Genomic DNA, 20,000 nt, shown 5'->3' with positions numbered 1-20,000 from the left:
AATTAGTAACTTTCCAAGAGTTATGATAAATACAGGCAGAGCCAGGACTAGTATACAACTGGCCTCTGGACTGTTTCTTGCAACCTGGTTATTCTTGCTATCTCACGTTGCCTTTATCACATGTGCTGTACTGAACTCTTTCTGGTGGTGGCTGTACTGTGTCTTGCCTACTAGACTATGAACTTCACAGATCAAGAGAGCTGTATCCATAGCAAGCACCTAGTAAATATGTGTTAACTGAATAAACGATGTGCCATCAAGGCATTAAGAGTTTCATTTGTATCAACTATAAAAGAGAAAATTTCTCTCTGGAATTAAGTGTTCTTAGAATCCTTTCACTCAGAATTAGTTTGTGAACAAGGTATCAGACCTGAGAAAGATGTAAATGAAATTTTCCCTTAAGGCTACAGTGTTAGGCTGCTCATTTACTAAAATAAACTAAAACCACAGCCAATAATTATGAATGCTCAGTTCTTAAAAATATCCGATTGCCACCAGTACAATGTCTAAAAAAGAAATAAAATGTAGCAAGAGAAGTTTAAGCATCCCAGGGAATAAAATTGCTTGAAAGTTATAGTACCTATGCCTATACATTGGTGGAATCCTTTTCAATAAAAATACAATTCTATCATGATTATCTCCACTTATATTAGGTTTCTCACTTTTGGATCTCAGAGAGCTCCATGTTTTCACATGTCCTGTATGCCAATTCAAAGGAAATGAAACCCAAGGAAACCACATGCCTTTGGTGGGTTGTAGAATGAATCGGAAATTAGTCTCTTCTGCAGTCATCAGCAGTATCTTTCCCTTCTTCCTCCCATTATAGGATATGAGGGTCATTTAATTTATCTCTGGAAAAAAAGGGGCTATCTCTGTAGTGTTCATTTTTCCAAATTCTTCAGGATACCATGTGTTACTCTATTATAGGATAATTAGATTTTCTCCCAGGAAAAATGCTCCCCTTCACCAAAGAAATTCCTCTGACAATTCAAATAAAATAAAGGAAACCCTTTAAAGTAACTCCCTGTCTATGCAGTGCTCACCAATTCCTCCTTACATATCCTCTTCTCCAGTTGAATCATATAAAGGTTCTTAATTAACAGGGTATAATTTAATACAATAATTTTTATGTATTTAGTATTTTGATTAACTTATTAGTGTAGCATAAAGTAATCTTGAATAATTTAGGCACCTCATTTATAATCTCTAGTCATGCAGCAGTGGATAAGTGGTTAATACTATAGTGTTTAACAATTCAATGAGCTTTGAGGATAAAATGCTTGGGTTTAAACACTGGCTCCTTTACTTCCTAGCTGTGTGACCTTGGGGAAGTTACTTAATGTCTCTGTGCCTCTGTTTCTTTATTCATAAGGCAGAGATAATAAAGTACCTACTTTACATAGTAGTTATGAGGAGTAAATGATTTTTTGTGTATGCAAAACACTTGGAACAGTGACTGGCTCATAAGTGATCAGAGTTAGATACACTCATGATATAATTACAACCTTAAATCCTTTTTTGGAAGAAGTTATAGTATAAGTACATGGATTGCTTTTTAAACAACGTATGAACTTAATTAGCTCTAAAAACATTTTAGCCCTTCTACAAATTAAGACTTTTATTACTATATCAGAAAAGTCATAAAACAAAGATATAAGTGCCCCACATACCAAATGCCAGGCATTAGGGCTATTAAAGTATTGACTAGCTACATTTCCTTAAAGGTACATTTAAGGTATAAAAGGGACAAAATAACACAACATATTACTATAATTATTCCAAAGAATTATTTACTAACACATTCCTGAACACTACGGCACTAAGCCAAAATCTCAGGTCCTGTCTCTGACCATTTTTAGATCAACAGAGGAAAGTAAACTTCAAAGTAGAAAGACCATTGTTGAATGTTTGGTAGGCAGAGCCCCCGCACTTACACTCCTCAGCCATCCCATCCCAGGCCTCCCTCATCATAACTTGTCAGTGAAATCATTAACATACATGCATTGAATGGTCCAGGCCTGCATCACATGTGCTATGTACACTGAAGTTTATGAAGTCTGATAATATATATTCAGCTGGAGAAACCTTAAATAGATGAACTCAAAGTTGACTAAAATATGGAAATTTTAAGAGACATAGCAATGTATATAAGCCTGATAGACAATAAATTTTCTGCCAAAAGTTCTTTTAATGCTGTGGGTTGAGTCAAGTCGCCTGTGTCCGTAATGGCATAAAGAGCATCAATCTCACTTTGACAGGAAAAGCCAATAACATTATCATTATCTCCTATTGCCAATGATTAATTTAATGCGTTTATTACGTACCCTCTAGATATAAGGCACTGTGGAGGCATTTAAACATCTATCAAAGATGTTGCAGTCTGGTATGGGAGAAATATGCACTCAAATATGTACACAATTGCCAGCCATAAGTGTCCTAAGAGGAATAGCAATTAAGTGATACTGGAGGGGTTAACAGCTGGGAGAGGTTATTTGCCTCTAAGCAGAATCCCAAAGCATCTCTACTCCTACTGGAATTCATTAAAGACAGTAAAGGAAGAACAAGTTCAGATGGACAGATGAGAGAAATTCTTGACTATCTATCCTGGTGATAAAACTCTTTCTGGGTTTGAAGAAGATATATTGTGGATGGCTTGGATATTCATCATGCCATTTTTCCTCCATGATTTGAAATTTATGCACGGCTCCTTTCAGTTTCGATTTGAGGTGTCTTACAGATTAAGCTGCAGTCCTTAATAGAGCCCTTAATAATAAGTAAAGTAGAAGCTACTTTGAGCAAATAGAATGAAACTATTGAAACTGAGGACTTAGGTTTTTTTTTTTTTCTTAACTTATGAAGAAAAAGAAAAAAAAAACTAGTGGAATAATTGATTTCTTATTGTCTCATCTGTGAGATCTTGAATAAAGGATAATAAATAGACTTATTTGTAACGTATCTTAAGGCAGGAGTCTATGAAGTCTGGATTGGATAATCTATCCAGCACTTCATTTGTTTACTGGGCACCTAATACATACCAAGCATCTAGGTTATCACAGAAGAGTACAAACTTCTGGCATAGAAGGGCAGAGACAGCAGGTAGACATATTTACCTTGACAGTCACTTCGGTAGTTCTTCTAAACCTGATGAAATATGTCCTATTCCTTTAAGTGGATTTGGAAGTAACTTCATCTTTGATTTTAAAGCAAATTATCCATTTGGTAGATAATGAGTATTCATTTAAACGAGAATCCAGGAATTAATTGTGAACAGTTTAAAAACTGTTCTGTCAGTGAAACACAAGATGTCCAATTCAACTACTCCAAGTCCACTACCTATTACTTACTACAGAAAAGCAGTGATTTAAATTTCTTGCTTGAAGAAGGAATAGCCAACCTCCTAATTTGATGTAATTTACACTTAGGAGAATTAGAAAGCTATTTGGGCCTTCTTTAGATAGTTAGAGGGAAAGTATTCAGTGGTGGAGAGACATAAAGTCTGTTAATACTTCCTGACAGAAAGGTTGAAAGTCAGAAGCTGAAATGGAAATACTTCTACAAGGATAAACATTACTTCTTGCTAGAAGTGAAAAAATCAATTCAATAAACATTATTTGCAAACTACTGGTCTAGGGGCTGATACAGAAAATGGTTCCTGTTCTCATACAGTTTTTAGTCTAATAGACTAAAAATAGTATAGAGGAAGTAAGTAAGACATACACACAAGTAACTTCGATGCCAAGCAGAATGTGATCTATACCATAACAGACAAAGTGTTATGAAAGATGGGAGAGAAATTCTGGCAATGCATTCAGTCAATGATCTATGACGGAGGAAGTTGTCACTTCACGTAGGCTTTGAAATATATGAAAATGTTCATTACGCAGAGCTGAGGAAAAGGGCATTCTGAGTGGAAATGGGAAAAATAGAGAATTGTATATGTGTTGTAGGAACGCTGAGAGTGTGTAGAGGCCATGGGGAAAGAAGGGTTGGTGATAAACAAATATGTTAGAAAGCAGAACAAGGTCAGATGGTGAAGTGCCCTTGAGTTGCATTTATGGAGTTTAAAATTTATTCTCTGACAGCTGAAGGGCTATTGATGGTTTTTGAGCATGGCAGTGAAAAGATAGAAGAGTTTTAGGAGGATTAATTTGCAAAGCGTAGATGGAACGTAGGCCACTGGAGGTAAGGTAACCAGCTAGTTTACTAAAACAGTGTAATAAGGTCATGATGGCCAGGAATAAGGTAGCAGGATTAGAAACGTGGAGAGAAGTGAAGAATTAAGGGTATTGGTTGTGGACTAAAAAGTTTTGTATATACTTGCTTTTAAATTTATATGTATGTGAAATAGTTCCCTTCTACACTCTACCAAGAAGATAGAAGAGCCTAAATCTCTGTCAAAAATTCTAAAAGTTAAAATAGATGATGACTCTTCATAACTCATTCAATTTTGATGAATCTTTATATTTGTCATTTTAATCGCTCGAGGAAGAGGGGAAGCAGATCCTGGAATGCTTGGATATCGGAAAGTAGAAGATGGGAAGATTTTGAAACAAATTTCTCTACAGTCCTCATTGTGATTAAGTTGCTAGCAGAAGCAATGGCCACGTTCATAAAGGCTGCTGATACTTGATCTCTGGGAATTTTGTTTTTAATTTTCAGTCTGAGTTCTTAAGTCATCTTAAAGAAAAATATATTTTAAACTGAATATTGAGGGAAAATGGCATAAAAAAAGTGTGGACGCTTTTTCAAGTGAAAAAATACAGTATACCCAGGGACGAGTAGCAAAGAAGAAAAGGGTGAGTCTTTTTAAAAGTAGGTAACATATACCCTTGAGGGTCTTGCTAAGGATCTCCAAATAATTGGTGAATTTTCAATGCCCCTACCCTATCATCAGCTTGGAGATTAATGAACTCTAAGCTATGGTTCCCAAATTCCTATCCAGTCTCCTCTCTAGGCAGATTGTCCAGGCCAAGGCAAAAGAATGATCTATTCTCTGAATGAGACTCATGCTTTATGTCTTAGTCACCTTTGCTCATACACTCAAATCCTTTGTATCTATCTTCTCTTTCCTCATCTCTGCTTAATGTAGGTTGAAAAATTTAAGATTGCTATTTCTGTAAGCAAAAAAGAACCCAGTCAAATATCAATAATTTCATAAAGTTCAACCTAAAAATTGATTTCATGTTAAGCATAACTCAAAGCTATCTCCTCCATGAAGATTTTCATGATTCTTCATGTGCATATGTACACTTAATTTGCAATTTGGTTATAACTCTCTTCCTTCCTTTACTTGGACTCCCTCCTTATCTTTGTACATATCCATCCCTCGATTAGAGTTCTACCTCTTTGTAGATAACAGATCACCTGCCAGTTTCCAACAGACTATGTCGCACATAATAGGTGCTCAAGAAACGTTTATTCAACTTAAATGAATGAAACATCTCTGCTCCATTCAACCTGCCAAGCTTCTACCAGAAGGAAATGCAAAGTAGCAGTTGGATTTTATGCTCTAGTTTAATTGCTCAGTGTTACAGCCCACCCTCATAATGGCATATACCAAAAACACAAAGAGAGGACTAGCTACATTACTAGACTGATCTGTTGCCTAAAGAAATGTGTTGCTCCTTGTGAAATTTATAAGTACCCAAGGCATCAATGAAAGGCAGAAGAAATGTTATTGTTGCCAACATCCTACAGCAGAGTCAAATTATAATGGAAAACTTTACCTTTTTTGATTGTGATCACACTGTATATTCTCTAGAGAAATGTAAATTGTCTTCATTCTCTCCTTAATTTAAGACTAAGTAAAAGATCCTATAAACTGTTCCTATTTTTCCTTTAAAATAAGGAAGTACTATGAATAAAGTTCTCTGAAACTGAGATGTTCAAAACATGTTTAAGTCAATAGATGTTAGACTATAGAATCACAATGGTGTTTCTTTATTTAGATATCATCAAGAGAATAGATCATTCTTTTGCCTTGGCATGGGCAATCTGCCTAGAGAGGAATACTTGTAGGATGAGACTGGACAGGAATCTGGGAGCAATATCTTAGAGTTATACAGTGTCATCATTTATGAGTAATTCAGTGGCACAATGTAAATTTGATTGGGCCCTTCATAAATACAATATTTTTTAATACTAATGATAAAAATTTTAAGTCTTAAATGTTATGATAGATGTCAACAAATGCTGTGAAGAAAAACTTACAATTAATGGCTCATCTCTACAATATGGGCGATTTCAGGCAATGTAAAGTTAATTTAATCAAACATTTACAAGTCAAGACTAAAGGTAAGACTAGGTAAAATTGTTTTTATGTGGTTTACTCATTTTAGGAGACCCCCTTATATCTTTCTTCAGATAACCCTAGTTGTTTGAGAGAAAGTTAAATACATTAAATAACATATACTTATTGAAAAAGAGTAATAAACATGATACATGAGATATGATACATGATACATCTTAAAAATCCTATAAGAGGGCTTCCCTGGTGGCACAGTGGTTGAGAGTCCACCTGCCAATGCAGGGGATACGGGTTCGTGCCCCAGTCCAGGAAGATCCCACATGCCATGGAGCAGCTGGGTCCGTGAGCCATGGCCACAGAACCTGCACATCCGGAGCCTGTGGTCTGCAACAGGAGAGGCCACAGCAGTGAGAGGCCCTCATACCGCAAAAAAAAAAAAAAAAAAAAAAAATCCTATAAGAATAATTGCCCTAGCATACCTGAAGGATATAACATGTTTCTATCAGTAACTGCGGATCATTAATATAAAAAACGTTACTCCCCAGATAACAGTCAAAAACCTATCCTCAGAAATAGCATTAAGGTCTTCACGCTTCAGTTTTACTATGAAAAATAATTTTATTTGGCCCAATATAGCAATCTTTATCCAGTGAAATGAATTTATATATACAGTACACTGAGAAACATACTGAACGTACTGAAATATGTGTAGACCTTAAACCACACATCTATTTCCTACTCAATACTGATTTATTAAAGTTCTTGACGTTTAAGTTTCTTGATACTTCTACTTAATTTAGTTTGTATACCTTTAACCTACATGGGATACATTGATTAACTCTAAAAGAAAATGTTTACAAATCATACAAATTCTTCGTTATCTCATATATTGTTATATCTTAACTGTTGACTAATGACATTAAAAAATATCAGAATAGACTGAGTATCGCTACAGGCTAAGGCTGTCCATTGATTTGCATAGGTTTTGACTCACAAAATAGCATCAAAAATTTTGTAATTAAAAGGAAATACTTAGAGAAGATGAGACTTCCTTTTAACTGTCTACAATGTCTATTTAGTACTTGGCACAAAGCCGTTGAATGAATAATGATAACTATTATAAGCATTTAAAAATCAAAGTGTATGATTACCACTTTGTAATTTCATATGTGTTTGAATACATTTTTATTCAATTAGTTCAAATTTGCCAATGGCAAAACCTTCGTGCTTACCACATAAGTATCATTGTTTTGGAGATGTAAAATGGATTCCAAAATACAAACACAGACTCCTTTATTAAAATGGAAGATTTAGTTTCATGAGGTTCAGTTTTTGGTTTTGTTCGTTATTTTTGAGTAGCTATCCTGGAAGCTATAACCACATCAAATAAAACATTTTTTCTTTTTTTTTTTGCGGTACGCGGGCCTCTCACTGTTGCGGCCTTTCCCGTTGCGGAGCACAGGCTCCGGACACACAGGCCCAGAGGCCATGGCTCACGGGCCCAGCCACTCCGCGGCATGTGGGATCTTCCCGGACCGGGGCATGAACCCGTGTCCCCTGCATCGGCAGGCGGACTCTCAACCACTGCGCCACCAGGGAAGCCCAAATAAAACATTTTTAAAAAGTCATTTTTTTCCCAAAGAAGTTTCACAGGGAAACTGGTAAAATAATTGATGCTCATTCAGAAAGCATATGAAAAATGGAGATTGTGGAAATTCAATTTTACTCATTTCCTTCTAGTATATGTACAAGGAAATGATATAATTATATTTGGAATTTAATGGTAGATTTATAAAAACTGCAAGTTTAGGTATCTCCATTTGTACAAAGTCAGGTTGAAATGAGAAAACAATTCACATTTCTTAAATTAAACATTTGTAACTTTTAGAGTAATATTTTATTTAGGAAGTATTTTAGTTTAACATATCACAGAAATAACCTAAAAAATGAAACTAAAGTTTTAAATGGAAAAGTTTACTTTTAAAAGAAAACCTTTTGCAAGTACTTTCTAAACTGAGAAATGATCTTAGGCTAATGTGAGTAATTAAACAACTGAAGTTATTTATACAGTCATTAAGAAATTACTTAATTAATCCTATTTATGATTTTATTCTTTTGAAATGATAACTCTGATTTCTTTCACTATAATCTAGATTTTTATATTCCAAATTTAAGCACACATTAGAGAAATATTTAATTCTCGTGTACAGAAGTGAATAAGGTCATATAATTAAAAACAACTAGAAATGATAAATTAGCTCTTATTTTATCGATTAAGAAATTATAAAACAGATCTTTACTACTATGATTCAATATTTTTCCAATTTTATTGTTTTTCAAGACTGTTTTCTCTCTTGTAAATTAACATTTACCACAGACATTCTTATGTTGAACGAACTGACCTTCCTTTTGATTTGGATGAGTTTGAACATAGTTGCCATTAGGACAGTACCCAGAACCATTATTCCGGTTCAGTAGATAAAATTCCTGCTTATTTCTGGATGAAAAGGAAAATATTCCTCCTCTCAGAAATGTACAACCATTAAAAGAGGATAGAAAAATTGGAGTGATGATTCCTCATGCCATATATACCTTGTTTAGTTTACTTTATTCAGAATGTAATTAGAAAATGCCCTACAAAGTTTCTCGTACCTTTTCACTGTGGCTAAGGACAAACAGCCAAATAAATTTTAATTTTTCATCTTGAAGTCAGAATACAACTTTAATACTAATATATTTAATAAATCTTGTAACTCCCATGTTCTACTTTCTAGAAAATGCAGCCATTTAAGTGTTTGATTGCAAAGGAATATTATATTCTGATAACTGTAATAACATTTTCTCTTCTAAGCTACACACTGCCATTCTTAAGAATGCATTTTATAATTCTATTCTACATCCCAAAAGATCTGACCCCAAGGTAGAGTTCCAAAGTTCTATTTAAAGTCAACAGAAGTTCTAAGAAATATAACAAAAAGGTGGATTAAGGTTAATGAAACCTAATTTTATAAATCGCATGCATATATATATATAAATGTATATGAAATTTCTCTAAGATTTCTTGTCCTTACCTTCAACATTATATTATAATTTATTCAAATTTATACAACATTGTTTAAAGAAACTGGATTTTACATGATTTGGAGGCTCACTCCCAAATGATTTCACATAGTTTTGCTGTAGTGCAGATTATAAAAAGCACAATTAAATTCTTTAAGATTTACCATTTGATTTATAAAAGTAATAGATGTGATCAGAACAGCTGTAATAAAATGAAAATATAAATGTAATTACTCTGCTCATTGAGGAGTACAAATATACTGTGCTCAATCTCAGAATCAAAACAGTTGCCCATTGAGATACAATTGGTACCATTCCATTTTGTGTCTCATAAATGGTAGCTTTCAGTAAACATTCAGGTATAGATCTAAGGACTTTTGTATTTCTAATCTATTGGTCAGAGAAATAAAAGAAAATCTAAATTACATCTTGACATTTGGCCATTCAGTCAGCTTTGCTGCTGCTCCAAAACTCCTTTGAACCATTCATCCAAAAATCGTTTTTGCCTTGTTCCTTGGACCAAGTTTCAGTCAGAAATGTCAGGATGGGCATATGGCACACAAAGTATATGTTCCTGTTTCTCTCTAATTTCTCACTGATAATTAGGGTTCTGATTCCTTGAAGATCAGGACTTCAAAGTCCTATAGTTGGGCTATAGTATGGCTCTGGGCAGCCCTCGCTGACATGGCTCACCCATCTTTTCTGGACTGTTGTCTGTTTCCTTTGCCAAGCTGCCCTGATGGGATGCTGCCCATTCACTGCCCGCTCCTGGTGAAGCTGTTTCTTGGATATCTTGACAGAGATGGCTCTTCACCAGAATTACATATGGTTCGTGTCATTAGGTCTATCTAATCTGTGAGACTGGCTGCTCTGCTGGAGTTATTCCTTTGCTCAAATTAAACCGTAAGACTGACTCAATGTTCAGTTTGCTCCTGAACTGTGCTTAGCTATGCTGTTAGATCTTAGCACGAGAATGGAATAGGGAGTAAAAACAATATCTTTTATTCCAAATCTAGTAGATTATGTCTTTCTCTGACCTGCTAATTAACAAAAGGGACCTGAGATTTAGTGTTGCAAATGGTAAATTTATCAAGAGTTAGATAACATTACGTGACCAATGATTACTTCTGCTCCTGCCTTTTAAATGTCTTGCTGATGTTATACCATTTTCAGTGCTCAAAGATTAAGATAATGTTGAGCAAACTGAAGAATGTCAGTTTCCACTAGTTATGTGAAATTATTTGTCATCTGTTGCTTATATAAATTGTTTAATTCTATCCTAATGATAGAAACTACTTATGGAATGTAGGAACCCTGAGATCAAGTTTTAAACTGTGTTTATTAGTGTCAAAGTTTTAAAATACATTGCTGTACTTATTTGAAAGGTCAATTTAAAATTCTCCCAAAGTAGTCAAAATGAATATAATTTTAACACATATTAAAATATAATTTCTTATGTAAAGTATCTTCACATTAAGTAATATTCTGAAGTGATCGTCAACTTTACATAATAAATACCTTTAGTCATAAAATACCCATATCGCCTAATAGACATCCACTTCCCTAAGCCCTATGTCAAGAGCTGAAGTTAAAATACCATATGGGTATACATGGTACTATGGTATTTTCTCCTGGTACTAGAAGGAAAAAATACTGAATAACAATATTCATTTTTAAACAATTCAGTCAATTACTTTTTGACCCTCTAAGGCTCAAATAGTGTTAGTGCAAAGGAAGATGTACCTCCTAACAAAGTATCTTCTTTAGATATAAAACAGAAGCAGTAGGCTACAATACTGTCACCTAAAAGTTTTCTGACACCCTTTGCCTAAATTGCGGGCATTCATAACAGAAAACTTAAATACCATCTGTATAGTTCTATAAAAATCCTTTAAAACCCTACAGGGACCCACAAATTTCCACTATTGGCACGGTGGGGATACAGCACTTTTTAGCTGAAGGCACTGTATCTCTGGGAGGATCTTTTTTATTAGGAGGAACTAGAATGAGCTGTAAGTGCCACATACGGGGACTGGAATAATGTAAAAAAGAACAGTGGCTACTGAGCCATACTTGTAGCACTTAAAAAAAAAGATGAGATAATAAAGAGCTGGCATAGTCATAAGTTCTGTACCATCACTTTGGAAAGAGATCTCAAAGCTAACTAGCAAAGTTAATAAAAAAGTTTAGAGGTTAAATAAAGATAGAATTAAATCAGAATAAAATTATGAGGCCCAGAAATGTTAGGGGAAAAAAATTAAAGATAAATGAAAAATTGTGAATTAAAAAAATCTGTGAAGACATGTAAAGCAAAAATATGCTTTTATGTTTAGAGCTCTTCTTAATGCAACTTAATGATCCAAAATATCAGCAAAAAATAGTGCAGGCTTAACAGGCATGAAAACAACGAGCATTCCACTTGTTCAAGTTGTCAACCACTTTCAACTGCTTTCCTCTGATATACAGAGCCACTCCAATTTCAAATGCCTTTGTCCACAGAAAGATCTAAGATCTGTAGGGATTTTATATAAAATATCACCAACCAAAGGTGTAGGGTCTGCAAATTCTACATGTGCCTACAAACAGCAATTTAAATTTTAAGGCAGCCACAGAGAATAGAAGGAAGAAAGGTAATATTATATATTTGAACATTTTCATTATGTTTCATGACACTTCACAATTTATATTAGATTTTCAATACTGTTGCACAAAATGGGCATCTAGCAGTCCCTTTTAGCTGTCTTTGGTTGCAAAGTATTATTGCTAGGAGAGGCTGAAGTTTATCATTGGAGTGGTATAACGAACTGAGGTTCTCAAGAAGCAGAGGATGTTGTAAGGATGACTGACTGGGACATGCAATGCATGGAAAGTTCTGGGGCGTGTAGAATGTGCATTCAACATGTTAATAAAAAAGATTAATGTGATCTCCATTGTAGTCCTGGAATAACACTACACTACTCCTTTTGTGCGATGCCGCAGACCTTGATTTCCTTACCCTAAAGTTTTGGCTTCGAAGAACACAACAAATATATTTTCTAGTCTTACATGAGCCATATTAACATTCTGATTCTATACAGAAGTTCATTAACTCGCAAACTTCAAACATTTGCTTTAATAAGAGGCAGAAAAAATAATCACCTGCAACTAATATAGAATATTAGCAAGTAGAACTTTGAAATGGCACGGAGGCTAAGAGGATTCAGGAATGACACGTAAGAAATGATCTGAAAACTCAACAGTAGGAGACTCTAATAATCAGAAAGGGGAACGGCATGACAATGGAAGGCTTTGTGCGTGGAGCCCTCCATACAAAACCAGCTCAGGAAGAACATTCGTTTTGATCTCTAGAAACAAAATTTGAAAATATAAAAATGGGAACCTCATTTAACATTTTCATAAGAGAAAGAAAAGGCAAACCTGGGCCAACTTACTGAGAGTGAGGAGAAACAACTGCTTAATAAAAAAGAAACAACTGATTTGAACTAAATATGGCGGGTACATCATTAAATTTCTCTTTTGCCTCAGGTTTGGAAGGAGACAGGAAATGGATTGATTCTACCAGTGTGAGTTCACCTTCCAGGTCTTCTCCAAACGTTTTCTTCTCTTTTCATTCATTTAAGTCTAACATATGGGAGAAGAAAGTAAGTTCAAATTATTTCCACCTGAACATAGCATCAATCCTAACTCTTCAGGTAGTTTTTATGAGAGGCAAACACTGGTATAAAATAGGAATCTAAAGTAATTTTATCTATAATCTATAAAACTCTGAAAAGTCAGGTAATCAGGGAATATTGGCGCTGAGGTGCAGAAGGGAAGAGTATTATCAATTGTAATGATACTTAGACTCTTCCAGGAAGTATTCTTTACTTTTGTTCAGACCATGATGGGTCTAGATCTCTTACAACAGCAGCAGAAAATAAATTTTAGAAATCTACTTGATCGAAAAGAGTCAAAACAATTTCAAAAAATTATTAGGTAAAATCTGTATTATTCCACCTAACTTTAACCTGTCCTACTTTCTGCTAAAATCCTCTTGAACATACATCTGATTAATACTGTATTAATCGCAATAATTTTTTTTTTCATTTCCCCTTCAACAAAATAAATACAATTTAACAAGGTCTGGGAGGATAATCACGAATGCGGTGAAGGCCTGTCACTTGCTATTGACATAACTTTGGACAATTATAAAATACATATTAACTAAATAATTAAAATTAAAAATAAAAGTTCACAAACACACTCTGCCAATATTTAGAAAGATCTCTTAGCTAGCATTCGATTTCATTATCTCTTCTTCCTAAAAATCTCTTCTTCTCCCTTCTTCAGAGTTCTAAGAGAATCCTGGATTGTACTTTTGGAGAAATTACCTCGTGAAGTCAAACCATTTCTCATTAACTGTTACCTCCCATTTGATTCTTCATAATCACTATCACATGGTTATTGAGTGCTTACTTTGTATGGTATAATGTGTCAGGGGTTTCATATACTATAACATGTCTAAAACCCAGTCTTTGTCCTTAAGTGACCTGCCATTAAGCCAGAGATAACTGCAAAATGAGCATGCACATGTGCAAGCACACATGTGCGTGACCACACACACACACACACACACACACACACACACACTGCGTTAGTTCCAGATAATGATATAAGCAGCCAGCTCTTCAGAAATGTGGAGCAGAATGTAGGTCCTGACTGCAAAATTACTTGGGAAAGCCGCCTGGAAAAATAGGATGAGGCCCTTAAGGAAAGGTAGAATTTAGGTAAGAGAGGAGAATGAAAAAGGAAAGGGAAGAAAGGCAAAGAGTTAAGGCAAAATAAATGCACTAATTTGGCAAAAGCCTTCATTCAGGGCACTCTAAGAGTGAAAGCCACAGTGCGGGGAAGTGTTACATATGGAGCGTCAAAATGAAGAATATGGATGATAATTTGGCCTTTCTTGTTCTCTAAAAATAATTTATAAGAAGCACTAAACCATAGTTATTCTACTCTTCCAAAGCTTCAAAACATCTTTTCTATCAACCTCAGGAATACTTTATTTTACTATTCTGGAGTTGAATAAAAAGACTAAATGAAGAAACAGTTTCAATTTTGTTTTTTCCTGAATCTAAGGACATTTACGTTCTTGGATTCAGCAAGTAGGATAATACTGAATTCATCACCATTTTCCCCCTTGAGCCCGTCCTCTTGTGCTCTCTATTTCTCTTCACAGGCTTTTACGGTTGCTATGATTTTTCCTAATTTTCCTCTTTGCCCCCAGCATTCAATCAGTTGTCTTGTTCTGTATTTCTCTTCACAGCACTTGTATGGATTCCTTGCTGTCCACTCGCTGTCTTGTACTTAAGTCAGATACTACATCCTGCAAGGACTCATCTTCTGCTCCCAATCTCTCCCAACTCCAGAATATCCTACCTCACCTGAGTTTCATTCAGGCATGCTTCATTCAGTACACGTTCAGATTACTCTTCCTAAAGCACATCTCTGGTCGTGTGAAACCCAAGCTTATAACATTAGTAAGTTCCATACTGATCAAAACAAACACCATAGCTTGACATTTAAAGCATTCAATAGTCTGGTCTCCTTTCGTATATTCTACATTCCTGTCAAACCTCATATGCAATGTTCTCCGGGCAGATATCGTGAGCTCCTGTTCTGGGCTGATATTATTCTATTTGGATTGTTCGTTGCCTCCAACCTCAGGTAACATCTTCTTATCTCAAAAATCTCTTATCTCGTTGAGTCTGAGTAAGGTGCTGCCTACCATAAATTCCTGTCTCACATTCTTTCACTTCTTATGGATCTGCTTACTTCATGAATTATAAGAGGAAGTGGGAGGAAAAGCAAAGGGACTGACTACCAAAGAAAGTAACCATACAGTTATGGAGAGCCTACAAAAAATGTATTAAAATGCAAAATTGTTTTATATTGTTTATGGTCTCCTTTACAGCAGTAATGAGGTATTACAAGAGGTAATATAAATCAGTAACTCTGAATACAGCACTATGAGGGACACAGGGAGCAATTATTATATTCCAGGCACTTGTTTTATTTGCAAGAATCCTATGAGGTACATATTATTATGACTTACCTCACTTTCAGCTGAGAAAACTGAGGAAACAAATAAATCGTACTCAGCTGTTAAGTGCTAAATCTGGGACTGGAACCACCACAGTCTGTCACCAGAGCTCATATACTAATACCACTAGGCCCCTCTGCCTCTTGCTAACAGTTGCATCAGCTTAACTTACTCCCTCCCCTCCCCCAACCAATGACAACAATGACAACAAGGACCAGTACCATGATTTCATTTCAGGACACATGACTATGCTACTGAAATGTAAAAAAATTCTTTCACTTCTGCTTAATTTTCAAAAAGTACTTTGAAGTGCATTCAATTATATGCAGACAAATTTTTTTTTTTTTTTTTGGCGGTACGCGGGCCTCTCACTGTTGTGGCCTCTCCCGTTGCGGAGCACAGGCTCAGCGGCCATGGCTCACGGGCCCAGCCGCTCCGCGGCATGTGGGATCTTCCCGGACCAGGGCACGAACCCGTGTCCCCTGCGTCGGCAGGTGGACTCTCAACCACTGCACCACCAGGGAAGCCCATATGCAGACAAATTTTGATGGAGCGAATTAGATAATATTTTCCTTTGTCTAATAATGTACATAAAATGCTTTTTAAGCATTTTAAGCATGCATTTACATAAAATGCATCTTAAAACTCTATAAAGATGAAGATATAGAATACTGAAGTGACATTCCATCAATAATACTTGACATCCAACATACAAAACATTTATGACCGCAGCAGAAACAGATTCAAAGAGAGAATGTTGACTCAGTATTCTGCAAGATAATTAAACATGATTATAATTTATATAATTTAGGAAAAAACAAGATGTGGTCTTCCTCCAATTTTTGCCTTTTCTGAAATCTATTTCCAATAAGCCGAGGGAAGCTTTCCTTTTATCTCTCTATGGAAAAAACACATAAATATTTTTCACATGCACTAATTCATATAAGCATAAAATGTACGATATATTGACTAAGAACATCTTAGTTTTCTAAGCCCATAGTGGCACCACATCAGGAGTTAAATATACAATTTTTATATATTGTTTTACACACACTATTTTTTCTGAGGTATTTTATAATTAAAGTGTAACTAAATAACAAAATGAAAAAATCGAAAATAGCAATTGCCAAACGAAAAATACTAGTAACCTAATAATGCTGTAATTTAGCCCAATTATTATTTCGGGTTCTAAAACACAATGTTTAATAAACTATCGTATTGAATCATTCATTTTTTATTTTAATATCCTTATCACTGGACACATATGTTTTAAAAACCACCTCCCTACATACCCTCTATATATCGTTCATAACAACCCCTGTATGTCATATAGGAGCGCAAGGAGTTGCATTAATAGCTGAAACACTTTTATTAGGAATACCTTTCATTTCTCTGAAGTTGGTCTTTTTTAAAGGGGGAAAACAGCATCTAACTCTTGTTTGCTCTTTAAAGTTTTATTCTTGTAGCATTTAATACAGGGAGCAAGCATCAGCATACTCAGGAGAATGGCTGAAAGTAAAAGGCCTCAAGCTACCCACTGCATGGCTGGGAGGATAAAGCAGGGATATAGAAACTTCTGTTGGATTGCTCACTTGCCTTGTGTGAGAGCACCGCTACTCTTAGGAGCATATATCCATATGTTCTCCCTACTTCCAGTTTTATCACTTCTTTTGTATTATTTAACACAACTAAAGACACTTCCAAAAGACAAATTTTTCCATTTTGAAAAAGTAATGGTTTGGAACCTGATAAAATATATTAATGTTCACCGTGTGTTTTTCACAAAGGTGATAGAGTAAAAGTGCTATAAAGCAATTAGGCACATGGTCTTAAAGGCATTAATATGTCAAATAGAATGAGATGTCTCAAAAATCAACAAAAGTAATATCCAGTGAAAGGTCAAATGGAAATAGGCTGCTAGAAAGACCATATTTCGCTTTCAGGCCTCTGACTAGATATTTAGTACAAAAGTAGGGGAGGAAAATATAAGAATGAGAGGAAGTACTGTTCTTACCTCAATAACCTGAAATTAGAAGTATGTGATGTTTAACTCTCAGAAGTATGGACATTAAGTTAAAACTCATTCTAACAACTGAATGGATTGTTCAGGATTCAGATTCTAACTTTTCCTCCTGAACTCTAAGTTCTAGCAGGGTCCATACTTTTTAGTAAACAAGAAACTGATATGCTTGGCCTATTGAATAAGGCCAGGCATTTTTTCAAGTGTCACACACATTTCTGAAATCTACAATACATCAATTTTTAATACATCTACTCTCTCAGCTCCATTAAAAAGATGGTAGGGGAAAGATTTTAGAGTAATTAATGATATAGTTAGCTGCTAAATATTAATAGGAATCGTAGTCTTGCATAAAATATAACATATAAACCTTGCCAATACAGACGCACCAGTAATTAAAGTTGAATATGTAATTACACTGATTTATAAGACAGGCAAAAAGTTACACTTTACCAGCTTCTATGTAAACTGTGTCTAACAGTTAAACTTTGCATTTTACGGTTTATAAAAACGGGAAATATCTTGACTACAGTTCATAAATGGTTTAGAGACCTGTAACAGTAGTAAAAATTATGACAACTTGTATGGCTTGGACCATACAAACCAAACTGTGATAATGATCCATAAGATGGAGACTCATCTTAGACACCGCTATACTCCCAAGAGAATGTTAGTAGTACTAAGAATTTGTAGAGGACTGCTAGTACAATCATTATAGGACACTGGAGAGAATCTAAAAGGTTTATTAAAAGCAGTTCTGATACACTTTTTCGTGTCACAAACACGGTGCAGTTTAACTCCATTTAAACTTGTATTTTTTACTTATCCACCATTCAAAACTTCAGAAGACTAGTAAATACTAGAAGCATAGGAATATCGGTTCTTCCCCTTTTGGAGTCTGTTAGCCCCACTTACATGTGCGGCTGAGGTGAGCAGCCCGGGCTGCTGTTCCCATTGCTGTCGATGTGATCCAGGGAACCATTGAGGTCTTCGTGGACAGCCTGCAGCAGGCCGCTGGAGGTGTTATTGATCAGTCCAGGGTTACTTAGCAAAGGTAAACTGCTCTCTGCCAAGGCAGCCTAGTGAAATGAAGAGGGTGTGAGACAACTTTGGAAATGCCCTTCCAAATGCTTTTTAAAACATCTATCTTCTTCTAACGGGTTTCAATTCTGCTACAGGTATTTTAGAAGCATTTCAATAAAATGTATGGGAAAGACAAACGTCCCTAACTGGCAACTTGTGGCAGCAATACCAAGGAAATTAAGTGTGATGTTCAACTGAAACAATAGTTCTCCCAGCAAACTTTCTCACTCAGGTTTCAGCATCCCACATAATGAAATAGTGTATCCTCACGTATAGCGAAATACCCCAAGATAATACAAGCAGTTGCTCTGCTGTTTAAAAATGACCAGAACTTAACTCAAAATAAAGAAGACCTGACATTTGCCTCCTCTGCATAAAAATTATATATTATAATTAAACTTTAAAGTTTTTGCCACAAGCACCATGTTCCCCAACACTACGATGTGAAATCATTTATGACAGCCTGGATAAATATTAATGCACAGCCACATGCATTTGCAAAAGCTTCTATCAATCTAGCCTTCGCAGGAAAACCGAGTGTTCCAGATTTTGCCACAGGGTGTCCTTCTTGCTTCTTCACATCAAAAGTAGCTTGAATTAGAACCAGTGCTTTCTACAGTACTAGGTACTACAACTTACTTGGATGATAAACCAACTATTAAGAATAATCACAATCTCACCTAAGTACAAAGCCAGGCCAAAAAAAAAAGAAAAAAGCCGAAACATTCAGACCCGAGGATAATGGGAAGCACATTTAATGATATTACCTGTAAGCTGGCATTCAGAGCTGCTCCATAGCCTAAACTGGTAGGTATATTTTTTACTAAGGTTGGGCTTCTGGAAGAAAAAAAAAAATAAAGGTTATTTATAAGTCCAAATGTAAAGGATGTGGCTCTCAATAATCTCAGGTAAAAAAATACGTTCTAGCTTGTTGCCTCACACTACTAGTCCAGAATGGATGTACGTAAGACCACAGACCAGGGGACAGAGTCCAAATATGTAATTCTCTACATAGTATATATACATATATCAATTTGGTCCAGGAATGTAAGTAATGAAACTTCAGACTACGGTGTGCAGGCGAAGTGGGGCATGACCTTGAGGATCCCTAAACCTGTTTCTAGCTACGCGGAGGTTTTACTTCCAAGAGGAACAGCATTCATATAAAATTTTTAAAAATGTAAATATACAACACAATTACCAATTCGATGCAATCAGGAAATAATGGTTAATTTCTAGAACACCATGAATTAACATAACAAATTACCATAGTTAATTAAATGACAACATAATGGATTAACTATTTCTTGAATGCAGAAATTAGCGCATCCTTGACTACAGAAATCAAAAGTGAAGCACTAAGAGCAGATAAAATACATTAGAGTCATGTCTTCAGAGAAGGTAGTAGTGGTTTGGGGGAGCAGGTAAATGTTACACGGAGTTAATTTATTCGGCCCAAAATGTGTTCTATTATATTTCTGACTTAAATTTGGCAGTCTTGTTCTCTAGGA

At 35.4% G+C, this 20,000-nt stretch overlaps 1 protein-coding gene across 1 annotated transcript in view; it reads right to left on the bottom strand.

Moving 5' to 3' along the window:
• Positions 1-20,000, bottom strand: part of FOXP2 (forkhead box P2) — a 254,646-nt gene that overhangs the window by 6,314 nt on the left and 228,332 nt on the right. The window contains exons 16-17 of the mRNA XM_029234320.1: positions 19,257-19,326; positions 18,322-18,485 (exon numbers count right to left, since the gene is read on the bottom strand). Coding sequence (XP_029090153.1) covers positions 18,322-18,485; positions 19,257-19,326 — 234 coding nt within the window. The remainder of the gene's footprint in view (positions 1-18,321; positions 18,486-19,256; positions 19,327-20,000) is intronic.

The sequence above is a fragment of the Monodon monoceros genome, unplaced genomic scaffold, assembly GCF_005190385.1.
Source record: "Monodon monoceros isolate NGI ecotype Baffin Bay Population unplaced genomic scaffold, NGI_Narwhal_1 Super_Scaffold_2, whole genome shotgun sequence".
Lineage (NCBI taxonomy): Eukaryota > Metazoa > Chordata > Mammalia > Artiodactyla > Monodontidae > Monodon > Monodon monoceros.
This window is presented reverse-complemented; position numbering and strand designations above follow the sequence as displayed.